The 24,449-nt window shown below is 34.5% G+C and overlaps 1 protein-coding gene across 9 annotated transcripts in view; it reads left to right on the top strand.

Annotated features, from left to right (window-relative positions):
* The window catches only part of eys (EGF-like photoreceptor maintenance factor), a 531,033-nt gene that overhangs the window by 291,673 nt on the left and 214,911 nt on the right, over positions 1-24,449 (top strand). For 6 of the 9 annotated variants that reach the window (NM_001442782.1, XM_087277984.1, XM_087277983.1 and 3 more), the window contains 3 exon segments: positions 4,868-4,964; positions 10,289-10,396; positions 15,761-15,906. In NM_001442782.1, the coding sequence (NP_001429711.1) occupies positions 4,868-4,964; positions 10,289-10,396; positions 15,761-15,906 (351 nt within the window). 9 annotated transcript variants of the gene reach the window in all.

Below are 24,449 nucleotides of genomic sequence, written 5' to 3'. Positions count from 1 at the left end.
AAAGACTACAAACAGTTGACATCCATTTTTTTACAGATTTTTTTTCTTCTTCAGTGTCTACACTAGTTTTCAAAACTGCTTTATGTTCTACATTTTTCTGGAAGCCTATTTCATCATAGACTAATGGGTAAAATCGATATACTTGTTAAAAAAAAAGTCCTCATTTTGTCATGCAGAAGTCTGATCATGCCTGGTGGGAATAGCTCTCTGTTATTTTGACTCATGAGTGTCACTTAGTTGTACATTCGCACTGTTTAATCACTTTAATCAGTTAATCAGCTTAATCGCTCTTTACATAAAAATCAGCCTACCAGCTTTAATAAACAATCTAGGCAGGAATCTTTTTTGAGTTTTATTAGAAGCTGTTCAAAGATTGGCAATTAAAATGCAATTGGCATATAAATACTTGGATATAGCTCCCTTAATGTAAGATAAGAAGAGTTGAAGCTGCTATAGCTGCAAATTGGGGGCCAGCTTTCTATTAAACCCTAAGGATTTAGATTGGGATGTCATTAAATTCATATGCATGTAAAGGAAGATTTCCTGTGTCTGTGCATGTGTGCATTATTACTCCATTGTCTGTTGAAATTCCTGATTCTGATTGGCTGTAAGTTGTGCAATAAAATGTACTTGTCCAAGCTTCTCTCTTAGAAAAAACATCAGTCTATAGCGATCAATGACTGGCTCCTGTACTAGTAGGAGGGGCTTCATTCACCATATTAGCACAAGCAGAGCGTGACGAGCGCGTGTTCTTGTTAACAGATTAAAGCTTATGAGCGGTAATATCCACTGATTTTCATATAGTCAATCAAATGGGTTTAAACAAATAAAAAATTCAACAATCATTTATCAACAAACTAACTATAAACTATATAAAACTAACTAACTAAAAAAATAGTATTAGTTTTGCTTAAGTTGCACACTAGTTTGATTATGTATAAATATTATAACTATAGGCCTACATTATGCTGACTTCGAAAAGAAAATGATATAAAATCAAAGGCGATTGTCTTCTGACCGAGTGCACCTTAAAAGACATGAATGACTCATAGAGTTTAAGAAGCAAACAGCTTTTTAGGATCTATATGATTTGTAAAATAAAGACATGCAGGTTAAGGAAACAGCATGGTAGGAAGTTGCCGCAGGCCTTAGTGCAGATGAAAAGTAGAAAAAAAAGTGTGATAGATATATAGATAGATAGATAGATAGATAGATAGATAGATAGATAGATAGATAGATAGATAGATAGATAGATAGATAGATAGATAGATAGATAGATAGATAGATAGATAGATAGATAGATAGATAGATAGATAGATAGATAGATAGATAGATAGATAGATAGATAGATAGATAGATAGATAGATAGATAGATAGATAGATAGTTAGTTAGTTAGTTAGTTAGGGAACTAGGTAACTAGAAAGAATAGACAGAGATAGATGGATCTGTGCAGCAGCCGCCCATCTGTTGCATGCTGCTTCTGCTCTCCCTTAATGCTTCTCACGCTCTGCTCGCACATGTGGTGTGAAACAGGCATTACAATGAGGTATTAGATATGACCTAGTCATTTACACACATACACACAAAACCATCTTTCTCCTGCTTGCTCTTTCTGTCTGCCTAGGACTGATTCTAAATAGGCAGGCAAATTTGACAAAAATTATGTGGACTATGATTTGATGTGTTTTAAATCCTTCAAAGTTTGCATGAACCAGAAGCTGGAGATTTTATTTTATCCACTGGAGAAAACAGTGGGTGTGGCTTGTTTTTTTTACTTCAAGCTGATTGGATGTAGACATTTCAAATAAGGAAAATATATTACAACCTAACAGACACCTCCTTGCAATTTCTGTTAGTTGAAATAGCAGTGTCAAACCGACAGTTGGAGGGTTATGGTAATATGATGTAATCTGAAAATTTAAGTGAAAACAACCAAGGGCAAACTATTTTTCTCAATGACATGCACAGATGAATTGTTCACCACAAAACTAGCAATGTGAGCTAACAAAATCATATGGTTGGTTTGGATTTCATGTTTACTTTAAATGCACAACAATTCACTGATTATCCCTTACTTGAGTGTACTTGCCTATAATAATAATAATAATTATTATTATTATTATTATTATTATTATTATAGGCAAGTACACTGTAACACAGAGTATATTTGTTTCACATTTACAGTAATTGTTTCTCAGTGTCTCAAGACTAGCAGTGAACATCAAACAGGAAGACACATGGCTGTGTTGATATGGCTAAATTTCAAACTAGTCTCATATTTACTTTGGAAGGATGAGCTGTCCCAGGGATTACCTGCACGGCTTTGTGGGGCGCACAGAGGATGCTGGGAAAGAATGATGGAACATTTGTGCAAGCCACAGGTATCTTGCTCTATGTTTTGACAGTGAAGAAACTCCAGTCTCGCTGTGTGTTCTTGCTGCAGATGCATTAATGTTGACACTTCAAATTGTCCCTGGAGACGTCAGGCAAGGCTGTGATTGACAGTTCATCATGGGCCGGTGCCAGCTGTATATAATCCAGCAGATATTGTACTGCGCATCCATAGTGGCAGAGACCCAAAACTCGATTGCGTTTGCTGGAATCTAATGGAAGGGTGATATCTGGAATGAAATTGGGGTTGATGCCAGTTCAAATAAAGCAACTCTGGAAATCATTGGGCGGGGGGGAAAGTTGTCATTTCCAGTCAGAAATCCTGTATTGATGAGTTTACATGTAGGTTTGGGCCCAGAAAGACTCTTTCCACTACATTTTTTTGTAAATATTCACTGTAAAGAGTCTTTAAAAAATGTATCACTGGGTAATGATATTCTGTTTAGCTGCACTTGACCTTAACAAACTCTTCTGTAGACGCGTCTAACACTTGAGGGAATAATTCATGGCATGCATTAAATGCAGATAGAGCGTATTCTCATTTGGCTTTCGATTGTTGCTGTTATGAGTCAGCTCTAATGTGTGAAACCAGCCTTCGCTTTAAAACGCTTCAGAGAAGATAGGGTACACTAGATGTTCTGCTGCATGTGTTAGAAAATAAAGTGTGCTCACTGGAACTGTAAATATATTCAGCGGTGGCTCAGAATGAAATCAAGCTTATTACATTTTCTAAAAACATGAGCATCGCTGGAGGTTCCTCTTTTGTCTTTCCAGTGCTGTGCAACATCTGCTCTCAACTCGAAACCAATTAGAAAGTAGGCTCACAAGAATTTTAAAAGCGACACTGTTTACGAAGGATTTAATGCAATGGCTGTGTACTGTGCATACCAGGATGTCTTTTAAAATTTGATTAGTTGGGTAACACTTGCTTTTTTTGAATTATGAATTAGCAATTTATTCAGTTTAATAATTGATCCTTATTTTAAATGAAACAGAATATGTAACATGGAAAACGGCAGGGTGTTAACTCATATTAATCCATTACGATATGAATGCAGTTTTGAAAACTGGGTTACATTATCAGAATAAGAAAATAGCTATGTAGTCTTTGTGTGTGTCTCTGCACACTGTTAAAAATGATTGTGGCAATTATTATTGTGAGAATAAAAATTATCATTTGTATTTGTTTATATGACAAAACAGGTATTTTTCCCAGAGAAGGTCCATACTGACTCCAATGGCAGATACTGATAAGATAAAGGACTGGTGTGTGGACTTTGGGGGGTTTTCAATGTGGTAACATGTGGATTGGTCAATTTGTGTGTCTCAGTATTTGGGCTTTGCACTGCATTGTCAAAAAAAGATACAAAATAGTTGGTAAACTTTGCACTGGTTCTTTTCTTGTTCTCCTCTTTTCCTTTTTCCTGCTCTGCTCCTCTCCTGCTCTTGAGGCTCTACTGCTATCAGGCTCTCTTTGGGGCCTACTCTATTTGTCAGTCTCTCTCTCTCTCCCTCTCTCTCTCTCAACTTATATATACTATAATATAATATAAAATATATATATATAATATATATATTATTATTATTATTATTTTATTATTTTATTTTATTTATTTTTTTTAATCTGATTTGGGAACTCGAACCAAATTAGCAAGAGATCAGTTATCAAGATTAAAAGATCCAGGATCTGTCAAATTATCTTAGATCAATTAAGCAAGGTATGAAAAACGGACCCCTGGAGTACTTAAAATTCTGCGCTCCATCACAGGGATAGAATTTCAAAATGTATTAAAAATAGAAAACTCAATACAACTTCTGAATAGTGCTGTTTTTCTGTGTTTTGTTAAAAAATGCAGTCTCATTGATCATGAAAGTACTTGAAAGAATTTACTTTATCCTGGACTTCAGAATGGAAAAAGTATTTTTTATTTTTCTTTGAAAATACACGCACGCAAAAATCATTCACATTAAGACGAGGAGCCCTGAAAATTGCCGTTCTGATTTCACACTGCCTTTAAAGCATTATTTTAAGCCACAAAGCATCTTGCTGAGCTGAGGATAAGCTTACAGCAGCAGCAGCAGCAGGCTGACAAAAAGCTGAATATTCACGTCTCCCAGGACCTTTTCCCCAACAAGAGCCCTGAGCTGATTACACCCCCTTCTCCCCTTCATCCTGGTAATGAACACGAGCAAAGAGGCCCCTGAACTTCACCTCCTCCGTCTCCCCCATCTTAACGAGATCCTCTCCACACTTCCACCATGAGCCCTCAGCCTAATCTGTGGAGGCACTGAGGTATTATTAGAGCCGCTAGAGCCCTCGCTGGAGACGCCGGGCCTGGCAGATGAGACGGGCTGTAGGGAGGTGCACAGTTCCATTAAGATGGCATTCACCAAGGGCCTTTGTTATCATTGATCCTAACGCTTTCAGGGAGCAGTGAGACTTACTGATCCATGACCATCTCATCTGTCTTGCAGGGTTTGAGGGAACTCGCTGTGAAATTGATAGCGATGACTGTGTCTCAAGACCTTGTCAGAACCGCGGCATTTGTGTGGATGGGGTCAACAGCTACAGGTCTTTTTACCTTTAATTTCTCATTTTAGTTCTCTGTTGTGTTTGTTTGTTATGTAATGAAAGGTTTTGATCCACCTCAGATGATTTAACTACTGTTTACCGGCTGGAATGCCATTCGTGTCTGAATTTGGAAGGTCGGAGAGGTTTTAAATGACTTTCAGTTGGATGATTTTGAGATGGCAAAGTCAAATTTAAGCACATAAAATACAGTACATTTGCCCAACAGCAAAGTTGTAAGTACAGAAAATCCTGAATGGCTAGTTACTTTGGAAAACTACTAGCAACAGAGGCTGATTAGCAAAAAAAAAAAGTTAATGTCAAGCCGTCTATGTGTGTGCTTATACACAAAATATATGGTGTACACACCACTTCTTAAAAGCTGTATACATATGTGATGTGTTCATTGTCTGGGCTCAGCAACATCCAAAACAATATATAATGTGTTACTGTATATACACTCATCGGCCACTTTATTAGGTACACTTCAATAGTATCGTGTTGGACACCCCTTTTGCCTTCAGAACTAACTTAATCCTTTGTGGCATAGATCCAACAAGGTACTAGAAATGTTCTTCAGATATTCTATTGGATTGAGATCTGGTGACTGTGGGGGGCCATTTGAGTACAGTGAACTCATTGTCATGTTTATGACACCAGTCTGAGATGATTTGCGCTTTATGACATGATGTGTTATCCTGCTGGCATTAGCCATCAGATAGTTGGCACACTGTGGTCAGAAAGGGATGGACATGGTCAGCAACAATACTCGGGTAGGTTTTGGTGTTGATATTATGCTCAACTGGAACTAATGGGCCCAAAGTGTGCCAAGACAATATCCCCCACACCATACTTTCATGTTGTTGACAACAAATTCTGACCCTACCATCCGAATGTCCAGCAGAAATCTGTTTGAAAATCAAAAAATCAAGACTCAGACCTGGCAACGTTTTTCCAATCTTCTGTTGTCCAATTTTAGTGAGTGACACTTGGTGTGGTCCGCTGCTGCTGTAGCCCATCTGCGTCAAGTTTCAACATGTTGTGGGTTCAGAGATGCTTTTCTGCATATCTCGGTTGTAACAAGTGGTTATTTGAGTTAATGTTGCCTTTCTTTCAGCTCGAACCAGTCTGATAGAGATCTGATAGAGATCTCCTTTGAGATCTGGCATCAGCAAGGCATTTGCGCCCACAGAACTGCTGCTCACTGGATATTTTCTCTTTTTTATTATCTGTAAACCCTAATGGTTGTGCATGAAAATCCCAGTAGATCAGCAGTTTCTGAAATACTCAGACCAGCCCATCTGGCACCAACAACCATGCCATGTTCAAAGTCACTTAAATCAGTGGTCCCCAACCACCGGGCCTCGGAACGGTACCGGTCCATAGAACAATTAGTACTGGACCACATAAGAAATCATAAATTATTTCTGTAGAAAATATTCCCCCCACGACTTGGTTTCTTCCACTCACCCCCGCCATCTCACGTGAAATGGACTATGCCAAAATCCATCACAGAGTGGGAAGAATGATCGCTAGAGTATCTCTGTGGTTTAAAGTTATAAAACAGGCATTGTAGAGTCCAAATCAGCAAAGCATTGCAGGATTGTGCATATATGTGTACGTGCATCACTAAGTACCCACCCAAAATCATTGCAATATGTATCTATATGGAGTTTCACATAATCATACTCATTAGGGCTGTAACATGGCAATGCATATTTTTAATTCGGCTATATGGTTGTATTATTGTTAATATGTTCATCAGTAGAGATGTTTGGCACAGATGTTATGTGTTTGATGCATATAAACCTTGATTGAAACATAATCAGACCGCGATAGTGCAACAAGTGCATGCGCACTGAGTTGTTCAAGATAACCCTGGATGCACGAGCGCAGCAGCTGTGTTCACGTGAAGACCCCCCAACTACGGCCCACACCGGTCCGTTGTAAAATTGACAACCGTTGACCGGTCCGCAGTGATAAAAAGGTTGGGGACCACTGACTTAAATCACCTTTCCTCCCCATTCTGATGCTCGGTTTGAACTGCAGCAGATCGTCTTGACCATGTCTACATGCGTAAATGCATTGCTACCATGTGATTGGCTGATTAGAAATTTGCGTTAAGAGCAACTGTACAGCTGTACCTAATAAAGTGGCCGGTGAGTGTATATTGTTTGTTGTGCAGCAGGTTGTTTGACCCTTTAGAGTAGTTCGGCTTTAAACAGGCAGTTTACTCAAAAATGGAAACTCCGGTGTCATTTAGTCATTCTAAAGCCATATGGTGATATTGGATTTCTTGGAACAGAGAAAAAGCCTTTATGTATTTTTCTCTCCATGAAATACAGTTTACAGTTATCACGTCTGTCACATTCGAAAAAGCATAAACAACAGAATGTGCAAACAGTCAATGCAGCATAATGACAGAATTGTTATTCGTGGGTGAACTATCCCTTTAAGACCTCAAAAGACTATATCAACACACAGAAACATTTGCTGAAATATATCTCTGCAAGAACTGCTCAAAGAGGAAAAATCCCTTCATGAGGCAATATCAACATACAGTGAGAAACGGTTGCTAAAATATTCCTCAGTAAGAATTTCTTATAAAAGACGATCTTTCTCAAATCAAATCTTAAAAAACCTTCAAATAATGTGTCAACAAAATATATTGAAAGATCAAGAGGATTTTGATTTCTCAGTTCATGACCTCTTTAAATGCTTGAGCTTTTAAAACAGAATGTATGTCAATGTATTATTAAATTATTGAAAGCAAAATGTATTAAATTGATTCCTACAATATTATTCCTTAACTCTGCTGTGTAATCTCCCATGCTTTTATATTTATATCAGTAACTATGAATGTATATAACAAGTCAGCATAGGTCATTTAAACGAACAACAACTGCATATGCATTTTAAGAACTATATTTTTGTGTGTGTTCTGGAATTGCCCATATTAGATTCTAGCTCTGCATTTGAGCTGGATTAAGGTCAAAACTCTACAGCACAGCTGAGCTTTGAAGGTTTGCTGTACTGTGTATATTTATCAGAAAGTTGAGATTCAGCTTATATGTGCATGCCATCGCTCTTTAAAAAACTCAGGTGTTTTACCACACCAGTTATGCCATTTATTCAGTTAATTAGTTTGCTTGTTGAATATTTCATCAATTATTCTCTGTGTTGCCTTTACATTGTTATTGTATTCATCATATACAATAGATTTGGTTGGTTTGTTTTATACTTTTCTCTGTGGTGCCTTCATGTTCTCATTGTACCTGTGATCTACAATATTGTTAGTTTGTGAAATATTTTTCCCTGTGGTTACCTAGATTTAGTTAGATACAGTAGTTTGTTTGTTTGTTTGTTTGTTATTGAATAAGTTTCTCTCTTGTTTCGGTCACAATATGATGGTATTAACAAACCAATAACTTATTCAACCAGCTTAATAAACTACGAATTAGCTGTTTATCAATAGTTAGTAAGGTAGAACTTGGGTTTAGGTTTTGGGTCAGATTACGGATGCAGAATAAGATCATAAGGTATAACTACTAATGAAATGTTAATATCTTAATAATAGGCAGGTAATTCGTCAGTAGTTAATAGCATGAATAGAGACCTAAATTAAAGTATCTCTTGCTTTATTAGTGGTGCTTTTACATTCAAATTGAACCCCCATATAGAATGGTTAGTTAGTAAGTTAGTTTGGTGTGTGTTTGTTTGTTTGTTTGTTTGTTTGTTTGTTTGTTTGTTTGTTTGTTTGTTGTAGTATTCTTACTATATAGTATTGCTAGATATATTATTTGTTATAATATTCTTTCTTTCTTTCTTTCTTTCTTTCGTTCTTTGTATATTTCTTTAATTGTTGTTGAATAGGTTTCTCTGTAGTGTCTTCAAATTTTCTTTGAACTTACCATATAAAAGTTTATTAGTTAGTTGTTTATTTGTTATTTTTTTCTTTGGTAGCTAAAGTTAGTTAGTTAGTTAGTTAGTTAGTTAGTTAGTTAGTTAGTTAGTTAGTTAGTTAGTTAGTTAGTTATGTTTCTCTGATTCTACATTTGTTTAGTTAGCTTGTTTGTTTGGTTTTTATTTTATTATTTTTTTATAGATCCCCGGGGTACCTAGATTTAGTTTGTTAGCTTCTTTCTTTCTTTCTTTCTTTCTTTCTTTCTTTCTTTCTTTCTTTCTTTCTTTCTTTCTTTCTTTCTTTCTTTCTTTCTTTCTTTCTGTAACACTTTATAATAACTACACACTATGAACCATTTATTAAGCATTAGCATCTAGTGAATTCCTTATCTGTTAAGCATTAATTCTACATTAATAAGCGTTGGTAAGTAGTTTATAGCTGCAGCTACAAATGCTGTATTCTTTACTTACAACTACATTTATAATGTGCTTAATAATTGTACTTGCATACTTTGTTAACAATTTTTTTTTCATTTCTAAATTTAAGTATTGCATTATTTACAAACCAGTTATTTAAGCATAGTTAGGCATAGAATGACTTGATAAATAAATAATAAACTATTAAAATTAATATTTACTGTATATATCTTATTATTCAGGCATATACTAATAGTTAATCTGTATGTGTTTATGGATTTATATTTGTTTGAAGTGACACAGATGAAACTGTACATCAAATAAAAAAGAAATCTTTGCAACATTATCTAAAGTAAAATTACTGTACAGTTTAATTATTGCATCTAATTATATTGTTAAAATATTATATTGTTGTTGTTTTATCCGATTTTATTTCAGATTTTGACACTCCTGTTATTCAGCAATGTTTAAAATTTTCAGTAATTTTACTTTTTAGATAAGATGTTAATTTGATATATATTATAAAATAAAGAATCAAATAATTACCATTATTTGTTTCTAAAACAATTATCATAGTTTCTTTTTAATGTGTTCACTCAAATTAAAAAATTGCTATTAATTCATTACTTTACTTACTTTAATCAAATTCATCAGGACATCCAAAATGTAGATAGCTTTTTTGTTCAGGTAAACTTTTTTTTTATTAAACTGAAACCATGCTCCTATTAAAACAATTTATTAAAACAATTGTCATACATGCCTGGCTTTCACATAACTTTGATATACATGAAGGATATTCCCTTTTAGCAATTATTATTATTATTATTATTTTTATTATTAGTAGTAGTAGTAGTAGTATTAAGAATATTATTATTATTATGTCTTGTAGTTCTTGCAAAGTAATGACAATAGTAAATTCTGTTTTATTTGCCTAACTCCAAATAAACAGTGCATTTTGCTCCCTCTCTAAAGTGAAAATTGATCCTCCTTTTGTCATCTATATGCAGCTGTTTTTGCGAGCCAGGATTTTCAGGCCTGCACTGTGAGGAAGACATCAATGAATGCGCATCCAACCCCTGCCAGAACCAAGCCGTCTGCCAAGACCTTGTGAACGGGTAAAGCACCATCACAACACAGAACTGCACTTTTTTTTTTTTTTCCACTCTGCACCACAGCCTCCATAAATTGATAATGATGTAGGAGCCCAAGTATCCACTCTGAACTGTTTGTTTTTACTAGACACTCCGAAAAAAAAAATGAGACGCGTTGGAGAGATACTGGCATTATTGTCTAAAGTGCTCCAGTTTGTAATAAAGGTCCTTTTTCATCCTTGACATCTATAAGCTGCTGGTCTAAACACAAGTGAGAATAGTTCAGGAGGTTCGCATCACGCCTGTATATTGGCTTTTCTTCTACTAGATCTTCTCCTCGTTGTGCTTTAATGGGTGCCTCAGGGCCGCTCGTGGTTCAGTCCGACATATGGGCAGAGGAGTCCCGAGGCCAATTTGAGTCCTAAATGGTTTGTCTCCACTTTGTCTCCTATCATGTACAGTCTCCCTTGTGTGCGTCCGCTTCCCAGCGCTGCTCCCGAATTGCTTCCGTCTGAGGGATTTCACTTCAGGTGTTTCCGTTTGCTCACAACTTATACTCTCTTCAACGCAAGTGCTCTTTTGACACGGCAGGGCTTGATTTGGAGGAGGTCACTCTCGGTGGAGCTCTTTTAGGTTGTTGGTCTGTTTTTAGTATACTACAGTGTATACTGGTAGTAGTAGATTACAAATGTTTGCTTTGATATCTTGTGAACGCTTGAGAAGGCAGTGTGTTGTTCAGGGATGATTGGGTCAACCTTTATGTAGTATTGTTTTGGTTTCATCTGATGTTAACTATACCATATAGGTTAAAAAAACTATAAAATCAATGAAACAAATAGATGGTCATTTTAAATAACCACTGAGTGTACCTTTTGTTGCCTGTTTCCACTAACTGGTATAGTACGGTACGGTTTGGCACACTTTTATGGCTGTTTCCACTGTCAAAATGTACCAAAAAGCAAAACGTACCACTTTTTGGGTACCCTTTCGGAAGGGTACCAAGCACAACAAAAGGGGGTACCAAAAGGCAGAGCTAGATGTGCAGCTAAATGCTATTGGCTGACTGAAATTAAATGAAAACAAAGGAAGCGCCTTTTTTAAATACACAGCAAATATATACAAATAAAATAACATATACACAAAACAAACCTTATCCTCATCTTGATGAACAGCAACAAAGCCAAGAAGAAGAGCAGAATTTACCCTGTGCCCCATAGTTGTTTACAAGACCGTTTAAAGCTGGAGCCGCGGTCTATAGTTGATATAATGAACTTCCTGAGCTTATGATGATAAGTGCTTCTTACATCCAATCCTTTCAGAAAGGGACAAAAACGCAAATAAACTAAGGAGAAGCTGGAAAAGGAGCAAATGATTCTTTCAGCAACCTAAAACATGAACAAACTGCTTGCAAAAACTTGCAATCTGTTTAACTGTTATCATCACCTTTCGGACTATTATGAACTCGGAATGACAGAATTACTTTCTAACAAGAGGTTACATGTGCTGGTGAAGATTAGAGATACAGATGAGAGGTTTGCACTGTATAGGCTATATGTTGCATGTTGTTTTTGAACCCAAATAAGGACCAAATGTATGCTGTGTGTAGTTTTTCTGTAATTAGTAACATATCGAAGACTGCAGGGGGCTGTATGTGTTACATCTACATGTTATATATACGTCATTATATATGTTATATATATATATACTGTACGTCATTATATATGTTACATTTATTTATTTATTTTATATAATTGTAAAAGTTACAGTAGGCTATTTCGCCCTATCATTGATCTGCAGTTTAAAGAATGATTTGATAATGAACGTTTATACACAAGTATTTATGTGTATAAAGCATCTGTTTTGTAAGAAGTGCTTCTTCTATGATATGTGTATGACCGGTACAGCTTTACTTGGACATTTCCTCAAACGAGAATGACATCAAATGAAACTTTTGTAGTACATCACACCCACCATTGGTACCCTTTTGGCAGTAGAAACACATCCCGGATAAAGGTGACCTGTACTTTAGAGTACCACTCGGTGAAAACAGGCCATTTATGCCCAAATGCTTTAAACTCTATTAAAATGCTTTTAAAACATTTCCAAATGATAATTTTACTCTACAAATCTTTTAGAAGCTCAATTGTTGATCAATTTTTATTCTAACTCAAGAGAATAAAACTCAACCTACATCAGACTAGGCTCTTAAAGATATAACATAATAAAAGACACATATAGCTTATAGTTATAAAGCTTATAGTGTGTTTTTACTATATTTGTTGACATGTTGTGTTATCAAACTAAATGTTTAACATGTCATGGCTGCTAAAAACAATAATTTGTGTAATATTAGGAAACAAATATGCAGATTATTAAGATCAAGACATAGTTTACCAAAAAAATATGCAGGACATAGTTTACCAAACTCTGTGGGTTGCAATAATATTTCATGATATTGTTGTAAATGTGTTCTTTAAGCCAGTTTTTGTCAGAGGAATCCATAATGTATAAAATGCACTTATATAGTTCTGCAGCAATTATTTTCACTGAATGATATCATACATTTTTGACAATTTTTTTTTAAATGTATTTTTAAAAGTGAAGAGGCTACTAGAAATGCCCCACCATGTTTAGATTTTTCAGATAAAATTATGCCACACATTAAACAAATCTCACTTCTTGGAAATGTAAAGGCATTGTTTACTAAGCATTGTGTGTCAGAAATGCATTGTGCTGAATTAAGAAAAAAAAGCAGGACACCAGAGTGGTAAAACAAAGCAAAAATCATAGCAGATAACCAAATAAAATGTCTTGTTAAAGTTTGAACTCCGTACACGCTGTGTGAGATCCCATCCATCACAGAATCATTGAACTGGCCAAGTTCTCACCGATCAGACAGGTGACAGAATATTTGAGACCGATTCAGCTTGTCAGTCCGTTTTGTCCAATAATAGCAGCAGTCAAAGTCATGATTAACAGACAATCTTCAGATCTTTTTCCTGTCAATCAGACCTTTGCAAGTCAGCCACTATTCACTCTCATGCAGATGCAGAACTCCTTCTTTCGCAGACAGCTGTGTTGTAAATGATGAAAAGCTGCACAGTTAATGAGCATTGGGTTACAGGATTTAATCTTTTTTTTTTTTTTCTGGAGTTGTGTGTCATACTGTATGAAAACTGATGGCATGTCTGCAACCATTCAAGATGCACTTTAAGATTTGATCTTGACAAAATCGCTTAATCTACAAAATCACATAATCGTAGCCGTCGACAATAAAATTTGTGTAGTTTAAAATATGGATTTATTATTAGATTATAACTATTATTCAGATGGTCATGGAAGTACTGGGGAAGGTGTTTGCAGTCTAGAAATGAATATTTATGTTTATAATAACTTCAAAGTAAATTCAAAGTTTAAATGCAAAAAAATTAAGGATAGCCATTACATTTTTATGCCAATAGGTAGCAGTGATTATCATTTAAAATATATCGCTGAAGTAGGCGTCACAATTTTCTCTCCCCCCAACTTTGTTTACAGTCTAGCTATATCATAATAAAGCCAAAGAATGCTACAATGTAGGTAATATTAAAAATAGATCGATTCAATAGATTCTTCAAAAATGCAGATTCATCTAGTGAATAAAATATGAATTATTTAAGATTGACTAATTGAAAATATTTTTTAATTAATGTTTTAGTCAATGTCTATGTCATATTTCATTACTTTTTAAAGAATCTATTGAACAAATATTTCACTGATATTTTTTATAATTGACTGAATCGTTAATTCTAAAAAAATGTGACAAATGTTTTATTATTTATTATATTATGAATTATATAATAATACAAACTTTTACATTTTATTTTAAATGAACAATTGTCAATATTGAATATTTCATATCTCAGTACTAAATGAATCCGCATTTTTGAAAAATCTATTGGAAAAGTATTCAATTAAGTATTTTTTGAAGATTGACTGAATCATTAAATCAGAATAAAATGTACAAAATATTTGTATTATATATTATATTATAAATGATATAATGCAATTTGTTTTATATTTTATTTTTGAATTAATGATTCAGTCAATCATAAATACTTCATATTTATTTAATAGATGAATCAGCGTTTTTTAAAGAATTGAAAAAAAAAGTTAAATAATGATTGGTTTGAAGATTAACTGAATCATTAATTCAAAATAAAATGTACAAAAACGTTTGTATTATATTATGTAATGAAATATATAATACAAACTTTTTTACATTTTTATTTTGAAGTAATGATTTAGTCAATGTCAAATGTGTCATTTCATTACTGGATGTATCAGCATTTTTAAATAATTTATTGAAAAAATTATTCACTGATATTTTTGATAATTGACTGAATCATTAATTCAAAATAAATTGTACAAAACTGTTTGTATTATATTATGAAAAATTTATATATTTTTACTTTTTTATTATGAATGAATAATTCAATCTCAAATGAATCGCCAATTTATCCAGCATATGTTTTACACAGCGGATGCTCTTCCAGCTGCAACCCATCATTGGGAAACATCCATACACTCTCATTCTCACACACACACACACACACACACACACACACACACACACACACACACACTCATACACAAACTCAATTTTAACATAACCAATTTACCTGCAAACTCCACACGAAATGCCTACTGACCCAGCCGAGGCTCGAACCAGCGATCTTCTTGCTGTGAGGCGAACATGCTACCCATTGAGCCACCGCGTTGCCTGACTGAATCATTCATTCAAAATAAAATGTAACAAAATGTTTATATTATTTATTAGATTATGAATTATATAATACCTTATAGTAACGTTTACATTTTATTATGAATAAATGATTCAATCTCAAATATTTCACATTTCACATTACTAGATAAATCAGCATTTTTGAACAATTGTGGGTATTAGTGAATTTTTTTTTAAGATTGACTGAAAATGTACAAAAATGTTTGTATTTTATATAATAGATTATCTATATAATAACATAACTTTTTTCATTTCATTTTAAGTTAACTGTTGTCAATATTGAATATTTATATTTCATTAATTGAGGAATCAGTATTTTTGAAGAATCTATTGAAAAAATAATAAATGATGTTTTTTTTGGGATTATTGATTAAAGTTGGAGACAAAATTATAATTTTATAAATTTGTCTGAAACTTTAAAAATGACTTATTTTATTAAGAATAAATTATATTATTTTATATTATATTATATTATTTTATTTTAATTTATTATTTTATAAATTATATTCAGAATCGGATTTATGAGCTCTATTTTTAACAAATACATTGTGAAGTTGAATTTGGCCACAACTGGCAACAAAACAACTTTTTGTGTGTATTTCCAGATTCCAATGTAGCTGTGTCCCTGGATATTTTGGACCGCATTGTAACCTGGATGTAAACGAATGTGACTCTTCCCCTTGCCTTCATGAATCTGTGTGCATCAACAAACCGGGGGGATTCGCGTGTGTCTGCAGTGCCGGCTTCTCAGGTACGTCCCCCTCGGCCAGAGTCAAGACACAAAATCAATGAGAGAAACCAGGGCTTATCGTGTCTACAAGGGTTGCGTTCCTCCAGCTTGACAGATTCTCAGTGGAGGAACACACAAATAGCTCATCAGCACATTTACCTCTTTAATTAGATCCACCAATATCTACACACACACACACATTTGCAGATTCACCTTGAGTTAACTAAACAGAGTATCCTCATCCGCTGCATTTCAATGGAGTACTTCCTAGTCTCCTGAGTTTTTATTACTCATTCACTGTTTTCCTGTTCCCTGAGGGTGAGCTCGTCCTTATTTATTGTTTATTTGTGTGTTTGGATAGAAGCTAAGTTGAACTGTCAACATATTGGGAGCATCTTAAATGTAAACACTTCATAAAAATGCAGTTTATAAGCATGAACTTGATAGGTAAGATGGTTAGCAACATGTATGCACAATACCGTATATTACTTTATGGTGAATTATAAAAAAGAATTATGTATTATGTGTATATTAAAGAGGATTATGTATGCATTATGAATGTGAATTAAATTCACATCGGATAAAATGTAGTTTTTGCTATTCTATTTGTAATTTGTTTTTTGATGTGTTGATGAACTTTAATACTCTGCAATATAGTTCAAAGTTTTGAGGCAAGCAGGATACACTGAAAAAAGTGAATATTTTGCTTTAAACCAGCTGTTTTCATGTCATGTGACCACAAGGAAAGGAACTGTTTATATGTTTTTAGTTTTTAAATGTGTTTCTAAAATTGTATTTCTTTTTGTTTGACATTTATAGCCATACTGAAAGCACCAACAGATACCTGTAGTTTACTTCATTGTTGAAAATAAATTAACCGCCAATAGCATAACCTACTATTATATGTATACATGGATTTTGACTTCATGTAGAACCAAATTTATTTTAAAAATTATCAACATTTTTGCTTCAATATTCAATATTTTACTTTTAAGACAATGTTTTTTTGTTTTTTTGTTTTTTTTCCTTTGGGAGGAATAAATATTTTTAGCGTTAAATCGAGGTCCTGACCCTCTGTGCTCATTAAAAATCCCATGGCACTTCTCATGTCCTGGCCACATTCCATCCATCATCCCTTACTGATCATAGCCTCCCAATCATCCCCATCCACCAAATTGGCTCTATCACTGTCTCTCCACACAACTAATAGCTGGTGTGTGGTGAGCACACTGGCATCATTGTCCTGTGGCTGCTGTCGCATCATCCAAGTGGATGCTGCACACTGGTTGTGGTGTGGAGAGACCCCCCTCATGATTGTGATGTGCTTTGGCTGAACAGTATGGCCGTACATAATATATGCACTATATAAATACACATTACATTTATTTTCTCTATATTAAACAATATTTTTTACTTTGGGTTAATCTGTGTTAACAGTAAATATGTATAGTTTGAACTAAAGGTATATATATATATATATATATATATATATATATATATATATATATATATATATATATATATATATATATATATATATATATATATATATATAAATGCAAACAATTGTAAAAAAAAATAATAACAATGTTTATTATAAATACATAAAATAAAACCGTTAAATGTAGTATAAATGTTATGTTATATTAAATGTAATGCCAAATATCTAATAAAGAAACAAATTCATTTGTCAAAGTTCAACAAAGTTAGATTACAATATTTGAATAATGTTTTGATCAATCACGCAGCCTTGGTGAGCATAAAAGTTTATGGACTACTTTCAAAATAATCTTAACCACTTCAAAATTCTGAATGATAAAAGCTCAAGTGAAATGAAATCTAGTGAAATCAATATTGCTCAAACAATTGTTCACAGTTGTTCTGACCAAACTTTAAACATTAATAACATCCCACCAATTCTGAAAGATTTATGAACATTTGTTCCTTTCTGAAGTATACATACTGTACAGTACAAAACTTTACACTATACATGCCATCAATATATTGACATTGTACGTGTCATTATATATTCAGACGTACTGTGCTACAGCTTCACTTTACATACACTTATAAATATGAAAGATATTACACCTACCCAAATATCAATGAGGTTTTTTTAAGTTCTGTTTCTATTCCCTTCATCAATATGAAAGATTTTTTTTGTTATACTGTACCATGACTTTATCCTCATCCTTCCAAGGATTCCAGATTTCAATAGTCACATGGGGTAAAATGTAGATGCCGTTTCATTGTACCAAAGACTTTTTCTAATAGTTTGCGAGTGATGTTTATCAGAGCAAGGACATTTTTCACTTCTTTTACAGTTTTATGTTTCTTCTGGAGAAAGATATTTTCCTTTTTGTATGGTTAAGGCTGTCAACGATAACTTTTAAGTCGTGATTAATCTGAAAGTGTTAATGCTTAAATATTTATTCAATGCAATTATTCATTTGATAAGATTTGACCCAAGTTTCTTGCCATCTTTACAGCTGTTTCATTCGTTCTTGTCCCAAAAATTCTAAATTTATCCTTTTAAGATTATTATAATGTTTTATTGGCTACAGAACAAACCACTTTGAAATAAATTCTAGTGTAGAAGTCCATCTATTAGCCCAATGATGAAACTAACAGCATGGTCAAAGATTAAATGCATGTAAGCCTTTTCTAGTGCTTCTAAATGGAATTCAATTATCAATTAGAATTATTTATATTTGTTTTTCACCTCTGAAATTAATCTGACTCCACTTTTATATGATCGTCAAATTTAGACTGTATTTCTAATTATAAGAATGGATCACATTCATCATTTATGACTCAATTTAGAGTTTTAATGTAAATTTTATCCCATACTCTTTTGTTATACGTTCTTTAGGGACCCAATCCCGCACAAAGTTGTCACGCCCCGGGATTTGCGCACATTCTAACGAACAAGATCTCAACATTCTGAAGTTAGTCACAAGATGCAGGGTTAACTAATATCCAATTAGACCGGTTGCAGCCTCCTCATTCCTACTAAACATGTAGTTAATTTAGTCATTTCCATACAACTTGCTAAATCAGTGATAACCAGAAATTAAATAGTCTCCACACTGATGTGCCAACTGCTCCATACAGTGTCGTGTGCTTCATTTGGATATTATGTACATAGTTCAAGGTTCGGTAGCACCAGCCTCCACACAATCTACTGCATATAAAAGATTTCAGGAGAATTCAGAATGCATCAAAACTTAACACTTTGGGCCCTATCATACACCCGGCGCAGTGTGGCGCAAGGCGTGACGCAGTAGTCTTTTGGTAGTTTAAGCTTGGCGCTCTGAGGCGGACCGCTGGCACGTTGCTAATTTGAGAAACTAGTAGTAGATGCTCTGTTTAACAGTTTTCTTTTTAAAAAACTGTCAACTGTTAACTGTTTGCTTGTGAAATGCTCATTTTTTCCACTTAGACTTACTTTGCGTCCTGTAAATAGCGAATGCACTCTTGGCGCGACGCAGCTGGATCTTAAAGGGAATGGGAGATGAGACTCTATTTGGTTTATTCTTAAAACACACCTATAACTCATTAAGAAAATAAACTCAGCCCTATTAGACCATGCGCCGAAGCGCAAGGCAGATTTCCCGTCCTTAAATTAGCAAAAACGCGTCCTGACACGCCCTAAAAGCGTTTGCGCCCTGCGTTTTGTGCTTTGCGCATGACGATTAATTATTTGATTAATTATTTTAATCAAATAATTAAAAGCCAATTTAGAAATTACTCAATATAAATTACACAAAGATAAATTAAAGAGTTAGATGACAAGAAAAGATGAAGTGCATTATCTCAAATGAAAAAGCTCAGAGACTCACAACGCTGCAATGGGGCATCTTGCTTACAAGATTTCAATGATGCATCTTTCCCTTAAATACTCAACTCAGAACAAACAGTCATACATTTAAGACAACAAAAGCCTCACAAATTGCCCTTGATTGGTAGTGAGTTTGAGCTGTGAACCAGTTGCTCTATAGTGGGGAGCATCTGGCAAAGATTTTATCAATGCCAAAAACCAGATCAGAATATGCATTTGAAATATTACAGTGAAATTGAGACCACTTTACCAATCACACAGAACCTTACATTAGTATCTTGTGAAAATATTTTCACAATATTATTTACTGTCATCACAGTACAGACGTTAGTTATAAGAAATTAGTTAATAATACTATTAAGCTGAATTTATACTTTAGCCTGGCACCGCATCGTGCACCTTGCGGAACGGACAAGGCTTTTATTGCTGCATTGGCCGTTGTGAAATTCTTTAAAATGACAAGGGGCATTAAAAAAAAACTGACTGTAATGTCAGACGGATAAACAGAGAAGTAGGAAGTTTATCATTAATATCGTTAAAGATTTTTAAACTAATTATTTTTATTGTTTTTCTAAATTGTTTTAATGATTATAAGGATTTTTATAACCATTCAAAAAACTTTTTATTGAACTTTGATGCATCACTTGCTTTTGTTCATATCTCAGACCTTTTAAAGTTTATTAAAATATTAATGACAAGAGAACATGAGTTGTTCTACAAATATATGTTTTTTTTTTATTATGGCAAGAATAAAAGCAAAAAACAGCAAACTTAAAAAAAATACAGATTTTTTTATTTTTTATTTAACCCACTCCACAATTCACACATTATTGTCTGGCCAGTTTCTGTCTTCTTCTTATGCTAAAAAGGTAATAATAGTCCAACATTCCTGTCCATTATCAAAAGCCTAGAAAAACAGGGCATCAGTATATTATAAATCGATGGGTTCAAAAATTCCTTTCCAATTTGTGACTATATTTTAGTTTTGTAACTACAACAATTTTTGTAACATATTTCTGTAATTGTGTACCTGAGTATCCACTTTGCCATGGCCTATTTTGGCTTTAACAAACTCGTCCTTCTGGTTTTTCCAAACCTTTAACAAAAACATTCCACCTTTCCCACGGCTGTTGCAATTTCTAGGCAATAACTATTGATCATCTGGTTATCTCTATGATCACAGATCATAAAGATGTCTGTACAGGTCTAACTGCACACTTGCCATTTTTCCCGGGAGTATCTCGTATTTCAGACCCATCTGCCGTTTTGTTCTGTCTCCTGAAAAACTCCTGGAATTTCACCCCCCGTAAACCCCCCACTCATTAGTTCGCGTAAACCCCCCACCCCCACCCCAGTTCGTGCCGCACCCCAACAAATGTTGGCAGATATGTCTACCTGTTTTAGACAAAATCTCTTCAAAATGGTTAATATTCATTTTTGCAGCGCAAACTGTTCACTCAAGTCTCAAAAAAAAAAATCATGCGCCCCGCCAGCCGAAATCATGCTGTAAGCACCCAAAACGAAACTCCACAAACACATCGATGATGTCACATTTGCTGCGCTCACTCAAGCGAACTAGTGAACGCATCAAGTATGAAAAAGGCTTTATATTTAAAATGTCCTGGGGGAATACAAATCTGCATTTTGGACATAATAAAAATAGAAAAATTTGAATTTCGAAGAAGGGCTAATACAGTGAAAAAATATGACTAGGTAAAAAAAAAGTTGTTATGGTACTTTATTTTAATCGAGTTAAGAAATTTTCAAAAATATATAATTATACATAAATACATATAAAATATACATATTTTACAGTCAAAAAACAATGTTTGCTGTACTTATTTAAACTACTTATTTAACATGAACTGAAATAATACAATTCTTAAGGTTTTTTAAGGAAACTTGATTGTTTTATGTTCAATCCACTCAAATTTGCAAAAACTGATAGGTTAACTTAATTATTTCACGTTGTCCCAACACAAATCAATTTCATGGAACCCTGCATTTTTTACAGTGTAAAAGTTATACAAAGTTATACAAAGTTTACCATAATATTTTTACAGTGTAAAAATTCTTACAGTGTAGTTTTGACTTCAACAATATTTGTCTTATACGTACATCTACGTACAAATACTACAGACATTACTCTTCTCAGCCAATATATCAATGGTGTATTTTTTGTAGGGGGGTGTAATCTCAATCGGCATCAGCTGGCTAGAAGATTAATTTCATTTGTCTTTTGTTCTGTATCATCAATTTATCCTCAACCCGCCGAGGGGAAAGAAGGAAATCTCGCAGGCCCAGAAGCTCAAGGGAGAGCTCAGCCTGACACTCGGGCCTTAATTCCCCACAGAAAGCTCTTTTATTATCAGGCCTCACTCTGCCTTGCACCAGTCATTACTTTCCTCTGCGCTCGCAGCTCATCTGAGGAATCGGACACATCCCTGGAGAGCTCCGGCTGGAGGATATATGCTGGATTGGTTCAACCAACTGGGGCTCAGAGGAAATATTTGCCCTAATAAGACATGTAACAGCATCGCAACTTCTTCAGATGGTAGAACCAGAGATACAAAAGGCAAAATATGCAGCAGCCTGCCATCCCAGATAATGTGTGGAGAAATTATTTTCACATTTAAATGGCGTGTTGTTCTGGGATGGCTTATAATGTGGCTCATTCAGTCAGATTGGGTTATTTGGGATCTTGCTTGGGTCTAGTAAGTGGTAGCATTGCATGAGGAAGGGAAACGGTTAAAAAAATATGTCTACTATTGTATTATTTGTCTGCAGCTTGAAAAGCTAGGAAACCTACACTTTTATATTTGTATTAGTTGTTTATAAAGGTCATGAAGTGTTTAAAAGAAAGTGCAACTCATCATATAAAATACAAAAATATACAAAATTAAATTTAAAGTTAATTACACTTATTGGCCACTTTATTAGGTACAGGTTACTAGTACCTGGTTTGACCCCCGTTTGCATATAGAACTGCCTTAATTCTTTGTGGCATAGATTCAACAAGGTACTGGAAATATTCCTCAGATTTTGGGTCCATATTGACATGATAGCATCACGCAGTTGCTGCAGATTTGTTGGCTGCACATCCATGATGTGAATTTCCCATTCCACCACATCCCATGTGTTTTATTGGATTGAGGACTATTGACTGTGAAATTTTAGTACAATGAACTCCTTGTCATGTTCAATAAACCAGTCTGAGATAATTTGCGCTTTATGACATGTTGTGTTATCCTGCTGAAAGTAGCCATCAGAAGATGGTTACACTGTGGTCAAAAAGGGATGGACATGATCAGCAACAATACTCAGATACATTCTCCTCTGACCTCTGGCATCAACAAGGCATTTGCGCCCACAGAACTGCAGCTCACTGGATATTTTCTCTTTTTTGGACCCTTCTCTGTGAACCTTAGAGATAGTTTTGCATGAAAATCCCAGTAGATCAGCAGTTTCTGAAATACTCAGACCATCTCATCAGGCACCAAAAACCATGCCATGTTTAAAGTCACTTAAATCATCTTTCTTCCCTATTCTGGTGTTCAGTTGAACTGCAGCAGATCGTCTTGACCATGTCTACACGCCTAAATGCTTGTAGAATTGCTGTCTTGTGATTGGCTGATTAGAAATTTGAGTTAACGAGCAGTTGGACAGCTTTGGGTGTCCAATAAGTTGCCAGTGAGTGTAATTTCAGTGTTGGACACTCCAAGTAGTGATACTACTAGCTTAACTTTATTTCTCCGTAGCGTGGCAGTAGCATCGGTAATTAGTAAATTAGTAGCGCAGTAACGTCCACACAAACTACATTGACCGATTGCGGATCAGTTAGTAAAAATAAAAAAATATACCTTAGATCAGGTGTGGGCAAACTTAATCCTGGAGGGCCAGTGTCCTGCATAGTTTAGCTCCAACCCTATTCGAACAGACTCCCCTATAGAGTTCAAGTGATCTTGAAGACACTGATTTGTTTAGGTGTGTTTGACTAGTGTTGGAACAAAACTCTGCAAGGACACCGGCCCTCGAGGATCAAGTTTGCCCATCCCTGCCTTAGATGTAGCTTAGCTACTTTTGCCAAGTAGCTTTTAGCTTAGCTTGCTGCATTTCCCAGGATGTAGTTTTTAGTGTAGTTAACCTATATTTTAAGTACAGTAACTGATATCTTAGCTCACTACATTTGCCAAGTAGCTTGCCGAACACTGCTTAATGTAGTTTGTTTTTAAGTTTATTTGCTAATTCATTCATTTATTCATTCATTTTCTTTTCGTCTTTGTCCCTTTATTAATCTGGGGTCACTACAGCAGAATGAACCACCAACGTATCCAGCATACTGTATGTTTTACACAGTGGATGCCCTTCCAGCTGCAACCTATCGCTGGGAAACTTCCATACACGCTCATTCACACACATGCACTATGGCCAATTTTCATTCAATCATTCATTACATTTTTCATACTTTTTCCACTATCTCATTATTCATAATTTAATTCATTTGTTTGAAAAAGTAAAAAAAAGTCATAAAACATTTTTTTTAAGTTTTGGAAATACGTTTTTTCAGGGTCCTAATTAGATATTTTCTTTCTTTAGTACTATATAGAACTATAGTAGCAGTAAATTATGCATAATTGCATTGGCTTAGCAAAAATTCTAAACCAAACCCTAAGCCTTGAAAGTGTACAGTAAGTATGTGTTTGTGTTAATTTATTTAATTACC

This window comes from Danio rerio, chromosome 13 (genome assembly GCF_052040795.2).
Source record: "Danio rerio strain M-AB ecotype USA chromosome 13, GRCz13ab, whole genome shotgun sequence".
In the NCBI taxonomy this organism is placed as follows: domain Eukaryota; kingdom Metazoa; phylum Chordata; class Actinopteri; order Cypriniformes; family Danionidae; genus Danio; species Danio rerio.
This window is presented reverse-complemented; position numbering and strand designations above follow the sequence as displayed.